The sequence below is a fragment of the Nelumbo nucifera genome, chromosome 3, assembly GCF_055504915.1.
Source record: "Nelumbo nucifera cultivar China Antique chromosome 3, China Antique-T2T, whole genome shotgun sequence".
Lineage (NCBI taxonomy): Eukaryota > Viridiplantae > Streptophyta > Magnoliopsida > Proteales > Nelumbonaceae > Nelumbo > Nelumbo nucifera.
The window spans coordinates 31,848,618-31,862,201 of NC_142651.1; the positions used below are offsets into that span (position 1 = coordinate 31,848,618).

The window sequence follows — 13,584 nt, forward strand, 5'->3', positions numbered from 1 at the left end:
ATTGATTGAGTTTGTTGATTGCATGCAAATTTGTTTCTAAAATACAACGCGAGAAATTGCAATTAACAAAGTTAATTTTTGTGAGACAATAAAAGATAAGAGTATTACTGTCATGAATTTGAGCGAACACTTAATATGAAAAACGGCCAAAATCACCATGAAAAGGAGTGTTTATTTTGAAGAGACTAATGTCTCTTGATTACACCTTATTAAATTAAAGCATCAAGGGTCATGGTTTTTGATCATATTCCCTGAGACCCAATCCCGACAAGGGGTTCCTCGTGGGAACACAAATGTCTGAAATTTTTAAATTTGCCTAAAGCACCACACACATGCACACTACTGCGATACCAAATGCCTTTTGACAAAGAAATAAGAAAGAAAAAACAGAACAAAGATTTTAGTAAAAAAAATAAATTTAAAACTATTTTCCAAAATGCATATATGTATAAATGTGATCTACTATGTATAATCAAACTCATGGGTTTAATCTTCAATGACTGAAATGTATTTTTACACCTCTCCCAACACCAACATTTAGGTGTTTGCAGGCCAGAACAGGGGTAACAACTTGCTTTTAATTGTTATTTTTCCATTGATCCACACTCAGGTCTCTACTCTTGGATTTGTCTAAAAAAAAGTTCTCTACCCTCGGCTTATCCAAGAGAGAGGAAAGTGGAGAATGAATGGCGGTGAAGCTAAGCCTGGCTGCCATTTTGCATATATCTGTCGTGATGGCTAGAGGCTAGACTTTCACCTTGTTTTTGTTCTGATTACTATTCCACCAACAGAAGACATCCCGAAAATACAGAGCTTGCATTCTTTTAAAAACGGGAACGATATTCATGAAACTGGTTTATTTGATATGCTAATTAAAATCTTCTAATAAATTAAAAGAAATTAATTCTTCACTCTTCTAACATGCATGAAACTCTCTCTCTCTCTTTCTGAGAAACAGTAAAATAAGACAACTGGACGGTGGCATTTTATTACAATTAAATTACTAGTCACCAATCCCAGAGACCCAAATACATACTCCAGAAGACAAACGGAGATAACTGAAAAGTGAACAGCATGCATCATTCACTAGTAATCTTCCGACGGCAAAGGCTGGTGAGGGTTGGGTTGTGGGATCATGACAAACTCATACACGAGACCTGCTAATGCTGCACCGACGAGGGGTCCTATCCAATAGATCCAGTGGTTTTTCCAGCGCCACCCAACAAGCGCAGGGCCAAAGGCGCGGGCTGGATTCATGGACGCACCATCAAAGGGTCCGCCGGCAAGTATGTTTGCACCCACAATGAGCCCAATGGCCAGCGGCGCGATGGTGCCCAGACTACCTCTCTTGGGATCAATGGCCGTTGCATATACAGTGTAAACCAGCCCAAAAGTCATCACAATCTCAAGAACAAGCGCATGCCATTCCCCAATGCCGTGTCCCACCGCAAACCCAACCGGTCTCATGTCATCCGTCGTGAACCTTAGCAACAGAGCTGCCACAATCGCCCCTAGAAGCTGAGCCACCCAGAAGAGCAAGGCGCGCAGCAGCGTGATCCGTCCGCCCACGAGCGCACCCAAAGTGACAGCCGGGTTGACATGACCTCCCGATATGTTGCTCGCAATCGACACGGCCACGAAGAGGGCGAACGCATGCGCCACCGCCACTGCCACCAGCCCAGACGCAGAGCTTACTCCAGGGCTTCCGTATAACTTACCTGCACAAGAAGAACTCATCCATCCATACATCACACACATCGATCCACAGTTTGCAAATACGTACTAAACAAATACATACCTAGAGCGAGGACAGAGCCTTCTCCTGCAAAGACGAACATTGTGGTGGAGACGAACTCAGCCAAGGTGGCTCGCAGGGATTCTGGGTGAGTAGCCTCTTCAGACCCTCCAACAGCAAATCTACGTTGTCCTGGCATCACTACTTCTGCCTGGTATCAGATCAGCCGTTTTTGACTCTACTAATTTCTGTTCTGCTTAGAGATACTACTGCTGCAGCATGGAAAGGTTGGAGGAGAGAAGTAATGGAGCGGAAGGTGGGTGTCTTGTATTAATGTAGAGTGGGGGCCGGAGACGAGGAGAGGTTGGTGAAGAAGAGAAGAAGAGAAGAAGAGATGTGGAATGCGAAAATGGGTTGTTTTTGGAGTTTTTATTGACGCGTAGGGGATTGGAACGTAACAGAGGTGACACGTAGGGAAATGTGTTGGCTGCTCAAGTGGTACAAGTTCCCAACTATTATTACTTCGTTTGAATTCGTTCTTATCTAATTTTAATTCTTGCATACTCGTACCTCATAAATAGAGAATGAAAATTAGAAGGGTTCACTGGCCTCATCGTGGAATACACATATTTGCCACCTGTCATTCCGATGTAATTTTGCTTCATATTTGAATTTGTAATTTGTCTTATTTGTTTGTGATGTAGAGTCGGGAATTTTTGTCGTTGCCTGTAATCAAAATTAAAAAGAAAAGAAAAAGTATCAATATATAAACGCTTATTAATTATTAATCAATTTTTTTTTTTTTTAACTTTTCTTAGTCCTCGTCTGTTTTTTGGTATTTTGATAATATGTTTACTCGGGCAAATTACCCCCTGCGAGATATGATATACGAACAGGGCCTTGATTATTTTTTTTCTTGTTTTCTTGTTTTCTTCTCTTTCATTCAATTTTTTATTTGGGTGGGGCCATTTTTGAGAACATTTAAACCTAACATAAATTATGAATCACCCCAAGATTGAATGGGTTCAATTAATCATCATCATAACAATGTAGCTCCACCTTTGTCAATGGTGACACGAGGAGGGTTATCTATTTATTCCGATCAGTTGAATGCAGATGAAGTGGCTGTTCATTACTCCAGTAGTCATAAAATGCATGGGCTCACAACCATTAATTCTCTTTCTTTCAGCCCATCCAGCAAATTTCTAGGTTTGAGGCTTGATTTTGGGCCGAGCCTGGGCTATTGCCCTTTATCATAGGTTCTAAACCCGACCCATGAACCATGATCACCCCTCCTTTGAAAACAATATTTTTTTTACCGTAGGTTCTAAACCCGACCCATGAGCCCTGATCACCCCTACTTGAAAAGAATTTTTCATTGGAACCACACAACATTCAAACCAACCTTTACCAATGGGAACTTCTATAGAAAAATGTAAATCTTTAAATATTATTGGATCAGATTAGAACATACTGGACCAGATTGGATAAATCCATATTCGATCCGATTATAAATCAGCCAAATTTGGATTTAATTTAATTGGACAAGAGTTGTGGGCAGGAAATCTGGTGTCAGGGTGTGCGGTTTGAAGCCCTAACTAGGTCATGGCTAAAAGTTTCTTTGTGGGCTTGTGTCAAGCCTGATTTTAAGCCCATTTGGTAAATTGGGAAAAACTAGAGAGCTTACTTGGCAGGTACTTCATTAATTATTACAACTTTTTCCATTAATGACTCATAAAAATTAGTTTTATATAAACCAAGTATTAGGGACCTTTTGATAATGGCTGATGTGACTGAACTAAATGGATTATTGTGTTGTCTTTTAGTGGACAAAATAGCTATATACTAAGACACTTAACCCTCTGTTTCTCTCTTATTTTTCTATTAAACTGAAAACAGCCTTAGGGCTAAAGTAATCAACATTGCATACCATTAATCAGCCACTTGAGCTGATATCAAACAATTCCCTAGAAACTTGTAGAGGATGTGATAAGTATGAGAGTTCATACCACCTTATAAGCCTGATTTCAATTTATTATACTTATCCACTTTCAACCCAAACAACAATGATACCAAGTAATAACAAGAACAAGATAAATGATGTGCAAAGAACGTAAAATCTTGATTATTTAACAGAGAAGGAGGGTAGCCTAAAATTGAAATGAAGGAAAATTGTAGACCACTGTGGGTATGTAAATACTCATTCAATTTATCTCACTGTTACACTGCCAGCGCACAAAACAGGCCTTGCAGAGAATTTCACAGAAGCATAAAGAAAACCAAGTAGTGAAGTCAACCATGATTCTTGGCTCTTTACATAGATACAAGGCAAACAAACTGAATCAACTGTTTTGTCTTTCATAGGCAATCAAGCAAGGTTCTTCCCAGAAAGGTTGAACTAATATGATTTCACATCTTCTGCTTTATGTATCTCTCCCTTTGTGAATCTTTTCAATCCTTCTCAACACTTCAGTCATATTCGGTCGGTCCTCTGGTTCCATTGCTGTACACTCAAGAGCTATCTCTATAAGATGCAGCATCTCATCATGACCATCTTTTGCAGATAGCAGCTCCATGTCCAGTATATCTGTGGACCATTCATGGCTAACTGCTGCCCGCACCTGGTCTGAAAGATCACCTGTTGTATCATCATTTCCCTTTGAGAACTCACCTGGACTTAGTCCTGTTATGATCTCCAGTAACACAATGCCAAAGCAGTATACGTCAATCTTGTGGGTCAGTTTTTTGTTCTGTGAGAATTCTGGTGACATTCTGATGGAGAGTTTTTCAGAGTATCTCCGAGGGAGGAATGGAAGGAAGCCGAAGTCTGTTAGCTTAGGTTGATAATTCTGGTTGTTGTAAATGATGAGAATGTTGGAGGACTTAAGGTTTGCATGGGGCACACTGTGAGAAGGCAAGCATTCATGAAGGTAAGTCAGACCCTTGGCTATTCCTTCCACTATTGAAAGCCTTCTCCTCCAATTCAAAGCTACTACCCTTCTTTCTCCTCTGTTGTCTAGAACCCAAAAATATGAAAATCATTGAACTGAAACTAATGTGTGAATGGAAATTCATTCTGTTTCATATTAATTTGCTAAGCAATAAAAACAACAATAGATGTACAAATTAATACTATTCAAAACCAAATAGCCTATCTACTCCTGGATCCTTTACTGATCCTATGTTCACATCTTGGTAGATCCAAGAAGTTGCCATTCATTCCAAATGAATTATACTGGTTGCCCTTAAGACCCATTTCCTTACAACTTACTAAGCTTTTGAGCAAGAAAACAGATGAACACTCACAATTTTGCAGAGCCTATGGTCTTTTTACATCTTAGACACCATTACAGCTGCTGAGCTGCAGATTTGAGCTTCTTGTAAGAGACTCGTTGTCTGTTTTTTATATTTTATTGTTTAATTATGACATCCCAGGCTGACCCATTTGACCCAGATGGTTGAACTGCTGTCTCAACACACATGGAAAACCGGTTTCATTTCCAGGCCAGTTTTTAAAGCACTGCTTTATATATGCAAGCCTAACTCTTAACCAATGTTTTGGGAGAAAACCTCAAATGATTCATGGACATTGGTTTTACCAGTTGTGGTGTGTCACTGTGTCAGACAGTAGCCTCTCACCTCATGAATGAGTCTCATTCTAGTTATTATTATACAGAAAAATCTATATAAATAAAAATGAGATTTGGACCTTCTTTACCAAGAAAAGAAAATAAAGACGGCTTCTTGTGACTGTCTTGGAGAAAGGAAAACGGAAGAGACTATACCATGTAAAAGATGATACAAGCTCCCATGAGGGATGTATTCATAGATAACCAGCTTCTCATCCTTGGAGTAGTACAGAGAGATGAGCTCTACTAGGTTGTCATGTCTCATTTTTCCTAGCAACTGCATCCCTTGAAGAAATTCCTTCTTGCTTAACACATTCGTCTCCTTTAGTCTTTTCACAGTTACTGTGGACCGTGTGTCCAGTCTTGCTTTGTAAGTGATTCCTAAGTTTCCCTTGCCCAACAATTCCGCAGAAGACCTTAACAGATCATCTAGGTCAAATGTTGCTCTTTCTTTGTCAAAAAACTCCAGATCCAATGCTCTCTCAGTATCTTCTGTGCTTCCTGCACTCTGCTTTTTCTTTTCTACTGTTTCCACAAAATCCTCTCCTGTCACCAAGAAGAAAATAAAATCTGAATCTGAATTCTACATGTCATGGAACAGCAAGAATCCTTCTAGACAAATTCCTACTCTTCTTTCCTTTTCATTGGGATGTCACGAGTGTAGATCAACAACTAACGTCAGAATATGGAGGACTAGCGAAAATTTATCCTTTATGCTATGTTTGGTTTGATAGAAAACAAGAAAAATAGAAAGTTGAGGGAAAGTTCTTAACAAATTTTGTGAAATTCCTAAATAGAAGACCAACTTTGTATCAGCCAAAGGCTGTATGTCTGCAACATTGAACAACAAAAAGAAAGAACATGCAGAAAAAAAAAAAAAGAAATTCCATGGTTTTGTACTATATAGAGTCATGAATCTCAAGACAAACTGGACAACCATTCATTGCTGCTTTATTGGAAAACCACAACAAAGAAACTTCATTGAAAATTTTGGTAATGAAAGGACAAAAGCACTCATCTTTTACCATCAGGAGCTGCATACCCATATCCCCAACTTTCAAATCCTATCTGGTAAAACTAAGTGCAATCACATCGGTATACACCGTTCTTGGGTTATGTCCTAACATGCATTGAAATCTACAATAATTTCAAAAGAGTATCCAACCAATTTCAAAAGAGAAACTTGGGTTTAAGAGTTGTTCCCTGCTTTAACTAATAAGAAAGCGTGGAACAAGAAATGTACCTGAGTGCTCTCCTTTTGTTCCCTTTCCATGCCTCCTCTGGTAACACAAAAAAACAAGCATGACAAGCAAAGGAACTGACACCGCTGCTACTATAACCAAAGTAATAATCCATGCTTTCAGAGTCTTGTTTTTGCCCTTGGACGGAACCGGATGGCTTGGATTAGGAGGAGCTGAAGGTTCAACTGGTGGAGCAGGAGGAACAACAGGGCATGGTCCATCCAAAGGCTTCCCACACAATTCTAAGTTATGATCATAAGAACTCTTGGAGAACCTCTGAAGAGTGGGAGTTTCAGGAACTGAGCCTTCAAGAAGGTTGCCTGAGACATTGAAATTCCTTAGAGATGGCTGATCAAAAGGTGGGATATGGCCTGTGAGACGATTCTCTTGCAGCTCTAGCCCTGCTAAAGCTGGCAACTTAACAAGGCCGAGTGGGATTGAACCTGATAATCGGTTATGCGAGAGGAAGATGAATTGCAGGTTCACAAGGTTTGTGAGATTGGGAAGAGGACCAACAAGTGAATTGTTTGCCAAGTTAAGCTTCCTTAACAGAGTAATACTTTGTGGAAATGAAGGTGGAAGAGAACCAGTTAACTGAATTCCCTCCAGGACGATCTCAACTACATGCCAATCAGAACAGGCAATACCAACCCACTTGCTTTTATCACCATAGCAAGGAGGGCCTGTCCAATTTGAGTGTAGATTCAATGTAGAATTGAGGGAATCCCTCAGTGGAATGAGAGCATCTCTTTCATATGGGTAGTACTTGCCCACTTGAGAAGTATGAATACTTACTAATTGGGTCATGGAAACCATGAAGCAAATGAAGATACCTAGCAGAGAAAACCTCATGGTATGTAGACTCCCAAACAGGATTAAGCCTGAACTGGGTCTTCTGAACTGAATGATTTCTGACTGGTTCTGGTTGCAGGTCAGACTTCAGAACTCCAGAACTCCAATACTAAGAGGGAGTTAATTCATGTGATTATACAGGGAAACCATGAAGCAAAATGAAGATACCTGGCAGAGAAACTCTCATTGTATATAGACTCCCAAACAGGATTAAGCCTGAACTGGGTCTTTGAACTGAAGGATTTCTGACTAGTTCTGGTTGCAGGTCAGACTTCAGAACTCCAGAACTCCAATTCTAAGAGGGAGTTAATTCATGTGATTGTACGGGTCCGAAAAGAAAAGGATGGTATCGGTATCTTATTACAGGTTTGTCAAACTCTTAATTCTCTAAGTGCGCATGAGAAGCAAGGTGACATAAACTAAGAGACAAGTGAAGAAATTGGAAAAAGAGAAGAGAGAGGGTGGAGAGAAGGAAAGGAGAAATTGACTTTTGACAGCAAACGTTGTATTTGTTGGGGGCCGTTATCTCTTGTTTGTTGGGTCGTTGGGCAGATTATGGAATTTGATGATTTTATTAATTCCCTTTTCTGGTTATTTTCCAGGGAATATAAAGGAGGGGTTGTAAGGTTGATTGGCAGTTGTGCCAACTGCTTATTTCTATTTCAAACGTTTTGGGCTGATCAATACAAATTGCCACATAATTGTTATTAAAGGCTATTTATGATTGCAATAAGCATACCTTAAAAATGCACCTGTCAGATGCTGTTCCTAAAAATAATACCTATTTCTCACCGATTTATATTGATCAATCCAAAACGATTCAAGTAGAAACAAAAAGTGATGCCAAACACACCCTAAAAAGAGGTTAAAATGTCAGATGTGGGGCACGGAAAAACTTTGGCTGTTCCAAGTCAGCCAAAGCTATTTGCCCCTTCCATGACTCGTCACCTAACTCAGGTCCTTGTATAAAGAATATTGACGCAAGCATTCCATGGGGCAATGGAGTCTTGTATAAAGGAAAAATCTCAATCTCTCAAACGGTAAAATTAGCTTCACCTGTAATAGGCCGTTAAGGGCAACTTTTTGCCTTTAATATAAAAAAATAATATATTTTGTATAATAACCGATATGAAATATATTTTTTTGAAAAATATCAAATAAGGGCATTCGTCTTCCTCCTCTGTATTTGGCCGGCGAATGCCCTTATTTTTAATGGAAATGAGAAACCCCATTAAGCCCAATCATCTTAACGGCATTCTTCGGTAGAAAATAAGGGTTTAACGAAAAATTTAAGATGAACACGGTCAAATAAAGGCATTCTCATCTTGCCAGCGAAATGAGATATCTTAACGGAAACTTTTTAAACTAGGAATCGCCACCATGTTCATTCGTCTTCATCCCGTCCACGAGGACATAAGGGCATTCGCCTTAATCTTCTGTAACTTTTAAAAATGGAAAAATTACCCTATTCTAAGAAGGAAAGGCGATGGGTATATTTTGTGCTATCAATGGAAAATTCGGGATGGGGCCTTTGCAGATTGTTGTCGGAGAGGTCAAGCCGAAAGAGATGCTTGAGGGAACCAATCTTAGTTGAGACCACGTCGCAGTGTTGGGAAGAAACTAAGTTTATCCACAAACTATTTCTCTCCCAAAAATAAAAACTTGTAGATATTCAACTATCACAATTCCAAGCAAGATATCAACAAAAACAATCATAAGCCAAGCAAAGAGAGACACACACGATATTTAACATGGAAAACCCCTCCAATGTGAAGGGTAAAAAACCACGGGGCCAAGGAGACCCAACCAAAAATCTCCACTAATAACTTGAGGTAACAATTACAGCAACTCAAATACCACAATATGCTCACAAACTTAGAGCAAATACAGATTCTCAAACATACAAACGAGAATATTAAAAACGGTGAAAATAACAGTCAGAAAAACTCACAAACGCGGCTACTGTTCAGGCCACAACATGGAGACCTTCACTACTCCAAATCAGATCTCCACCGTTCAGATCGTAGGTCTGTGAGTTTCGAACAATCTCACCAAATTTCAGCCAAATCGAACCACAAATGACCCTTGATCAGAGTAATTGATGAAGACTGCCATGAGATGTTTTCTTTTCCCGAACAACTACGAGTTGCTTCTGTTAGACCTCAAATAACCAGCGATTCAGAGCTCCGATCAAAGATCCGATCGTTCAGAATAACGAAAAATGAGTCATCCACTTACTGTCCAAATTTCTGCTCGATCGGACGGTGGATCGGAAAGTTTCGGCCATTTGATGAACTCTGCGCACTGAGAAATCTGCACAGTATTTCGATTTTTCTCTTTTCCTCTCTCTCTTCAATACGCCGCGCGCAAAAAAAGATCTAACCCTAGTTTTTGTTTTTCTTTTTTGAAAAACAAAAAAAAAAAAAACAGTTGGCTAAAGGAGAGTGGGCTATAATATGGGCAATATCCCATAATGGGTTGGGCCCAACAATTCTCCCCCTCTAGCCCATGAGAGAAGAGAGACACTTCAAAAAAAGGCAACTATGCAAATTTAAGGCCGGCTGCTCCGGCACAGTTCAAGCTTCTCTCGAGGCACCACTTTTGTCATCATGTCAGCAGCATTTTTGTCAGTGTGAATCTTTTCAAGTTCAATAAACTTGGAGTTCAAAACATTTCGAATCCAATGATATCTTACATCAATATGCTTCGATCTATTATGAAATGTTGGATTCTTATCAAGATGAATAGCACTCTGACTATCACAATGACATACCTCTGTTGAGTGAAACCAAGTTCATGCACAAACTTTTTCATCCACAACAACTCCTTACATGCTTCAGTAATAGTGATGAACTCAGCCTCAGTCGTAGACAATGCAACACACATCTGCAACCTAGACTGCCAGGCCACAGCTCCCCCTGCAAAGGTAATCAAATAACCAGAAGTAGACTTTCTAGAATCAACATCCCCAGCCATGTCTGAATCTGTAAAACTACAAAGAATAGGTTTCCCAATTCCAAAATAGAGTTTTAAACTAGAAGTACTCTGGAGATATCTCAATATCCACTTCACGGCAGTCCAATGTTCTCTACCTGGATTGGATAGAAAACGACTAACAACACCAACTGCATGAGCTATATCAGGCATTGTGCAAACAATTGCATACATTAAACTTCCTACTGCAGATGCATAAGGAATACGTTGCATTTCTCCTTTTTCTTTATCACTAGAAGGAGCTTGTCTAGTACTAAGCTTAAAGTGTAAAGCAAGAGGTGTACTTACCACTTTAGCCTTATCCATATGAAACCGCTGAAGTATTTTCTCAATATACTTCTCTTGAGATAACCACAACTTCTTGGCCTCTCTGTCACGAGTAATCTGCATGCCAAGTATATATCTTGCTGGTCCTAAGTCTTTCATTGCAAAAGATTTACTAAGCTCATTTTTCAACCTGTCAATTTTAGAACAGTTATAACCAACAATCAACATGTCATCAACATAGAGCAATAAAATGATGAAGTCATTATCAGAAAACTTCTGCACAAAAACACAATGGTCTGAGGTTGTCTTCTTGAATCCCTACTGAATCATAACAGACTCAAACTTCTTGTACCATTGTCTCGGGGCTTGTTTCAACCCATATAGACTTTTCTTCAATCTGCAGACATAGTTTTCTTTACCCTTCACCACAAAACCTTCTGGTTGCTCCATGTAAATTTCCTCTTCCAAATCACTGTGAAGGAAAACAGTTTTTACATCCATCTGCTCAACCTCTAAGTCAAGACTGGCTGCCAAACCAAGAACAACTTGGATAGAAGATATTTTGACAATAGGCGAGAAAATCTCCTCAAAGTCAATTCCCTTTTTATGACGATAGCCTTTGACAACTAATCTAGCTTTGTATCGTGGATTAGAAGTATTCTCCTCAGTCTTTAACCCGTAAACCCACCGATTTTGCAAAGCTTTCCTGTCCTTAGGCAACTTGACCAGTTCAAAAGTATGGTTGTCAACCAAAGATTTTATCTCATCATTCATAGCGACAACCCATTCTTTCTTGTGCTCAGACTCCATAGCTTCTTTGTAGCAATCAGGTTCTCCCCCATCAGTGAGAAGCACATATTCATTAGAAGAATAACGAGTAGAGGGAATATGCTGTTTAGAAGACATTCTAAGTGGGGCAACAGGTTCACCAATAGCACTACTGGCAGAAGCATCAATATCATCAGCAACATCATCATCATTATCCTCAATCAAATCATCATGAATATGATTCTAGACATCATCATGATTACCAAACTCAGCTACACTGGGCGTATGTGTCTCAGGAACTGGATTAAGATCAACCAATCCATCAGTACTTGAAGACTTTGATTTCTTCGCCTTATCAATATCCTCAATGGTCTGATCCTCCATAAAAATAATAGCACGACTTCTTACAAGCTTCTTTTCAACTGGATCGTACAATCTATATCCAAATTCATCATGACCATAGCCAATGAAGATACATTGTCTTGTCTTGACATCTAACTTGGACCTTTCATCTTTTGGCACATGCACAAATGCTTTACAGCCAAAGACACGTAAGTGGTCATAGGATACATCTTTTCCGTACCACACCCTGTCAGGAATATCAGCTTGCAAAGCAACAACAGGAGATAAATTAATAACATGTGCAGCAGTATATAAAGCCTCACCCCAAAAAGATCCAGGCAACTTTGCTTCTGAAAGCAAACATCTAACTCTCTCCATCAACGTCCCGTTCATCCTCTTTGCTAGGCGATTAAGCTGAGGAGTCTTAGGGGGCGTCTTCTGGTGTCTAATGCCCTGCTGCCTGTAGTACTCATCAAATGGCCCACAATATTCACCACCATTATCAATGCGAATACATTTTAGTTTCTTCCCTGTTTCCCTCTCAACAGAAGCCTGAAACTACTTAAAGACACCAAGTACCTAGTCTTTACTCTTCAAGACATAAACCCAAAGTTTCATTGAATGATCATCAATAAAAGTAATAAAATAAAGTGCACCACCAAATGTTTTGTCTTCATCGGACCACAGAGGTCTGAATGCACCAACTCAAGCAACTCTAATTTCCTAGAGGGAGGATGGCTCTTGAAAGAGACTATTTTGTTTTGTAGCCAAGCAATGAGCACAGTTTTCTAACTTTGCACTTTTCAAACCTGAAAGTAGATTCTTCCTGGCCAAACAATCAAGTCCCTTCTCACTGATGTGGCTTAGTCTTTTGTGCCATAACACTGATGAGTTATCACACTCAACTGCATTCACACCATCAATGGAAACTGGAGTTTTGGTCTAGTACAGACCAGAATACTTCTTTCCATGTGCCACAACCAAAGAACCTTTCGAGAGTTTCCATTGTCCATTACCAAAGGTACTAACATAACCATCATCATCAAGAACACTGGTAGAAATCAGATGCAAACGAATGTCTGGTGCATGTTTGCCATTTTTCAAAATCAATTCATTCCCATTTCTTGTTTTTAGACAAATAGTGCCAATGCCAATCACCTTTGACAAATTACCCATCTTTAAAACCCCATAATCACCTGGAGTATAAGATGTGAAAAAATCCTTTCTCGATGTAACATGAAAACAGGCACCACTGTCAACAACCCAACTTGTCTCATCACAAGCAACATTAATCAAATTCTCATCACAAACAATCACAAGATCACCTGCAGTGGTGGTGGCAACACGATCATCATTGTCATTATCTTTATTTTGTTGCTTACCTTTGTTACCTTTATTGTCCTTCTTCAGCTGAAAACAAAATCTTTTGATATGTCACTTTTTACCACAATAGTTGCATTCAAGGTTTTTGTACTTAGACCTTGATTTGCTTATAGCCCTACTTTTACCTCTGTTACCTTGTCCTCGGTCTCTATCATTGCTTCTCCCCCTATTTTCAGTAATCAAAACCTCTGATTGAGAAGATGATGCTTGTTGAGTTCGTCGTCTGACTTCTTCATTCAAAACAACAGCTTTTACATATTCCAAGGTCACTACACCACCAGGAGCAGAACTGGACAAAGTCACGCGCAAATTTTCCCAAGACTCAGGTAGAGTATTAAACAACCAAAGTCCCAAAATTTCACCTTCAAATTTA

General features: G+C 39.5%; 2 protein-coding genes across 2 annotated transcripts; both read right to left on the reverse strand.

Moving 5' to 3' along the window:
* Window positions 1–963: 963 nt before the first annotated feature.
* Window positions 964–2,138, reverse strand: LOC104591350 (aquaporin TIP3-1-like). The gene is made up of 2 exons (XM_010250148.3): window positions 1,799–2,138; window positions 964–1,718 (listed from the first exon to the last, which is right to left on the reverse strand). Exons 1-2 carry the CDS (start codon window positions 1,932–1,934, stop codon window positions 1,087–1,089), a joined length of 768 nt encoding a protein of 255 aa, XP_010248450.1. The 5' UTR covers window positions 1,935–2,138; the 3' UTR covers window positions 964–1,086.
* Window positions 2,139–3,924: 1,786 nt separating this feature from the next.
* On the reverse strand, window positions 3,925–7,847 carry LOC104591360 (putative leucine-rich repeat receptor-like protein kinase At1g68400). Its single transcript, XM_010250154.3, has 3 exons — window positions 6,608–7,847; window positions 5,521–5,910; window positions 3,925–4,751 (listed from the first exon to the last, which is right to left on the reverse strand). Exons 1-3 carry the CDS (start codon window positions 7,455–7,457, stop codon window positions 4,159–4,161), a joined length of 1,833 nt encoding a protein of 610 aa, XP_010248456.1. The 5' UTR covers window positions 7,458–7,847; the 3' UTR covers window positions 3,925–4,158.
* Between the last annotated feature and the right edge of the window lie 5,737 nt (window positions 7,848–13,584).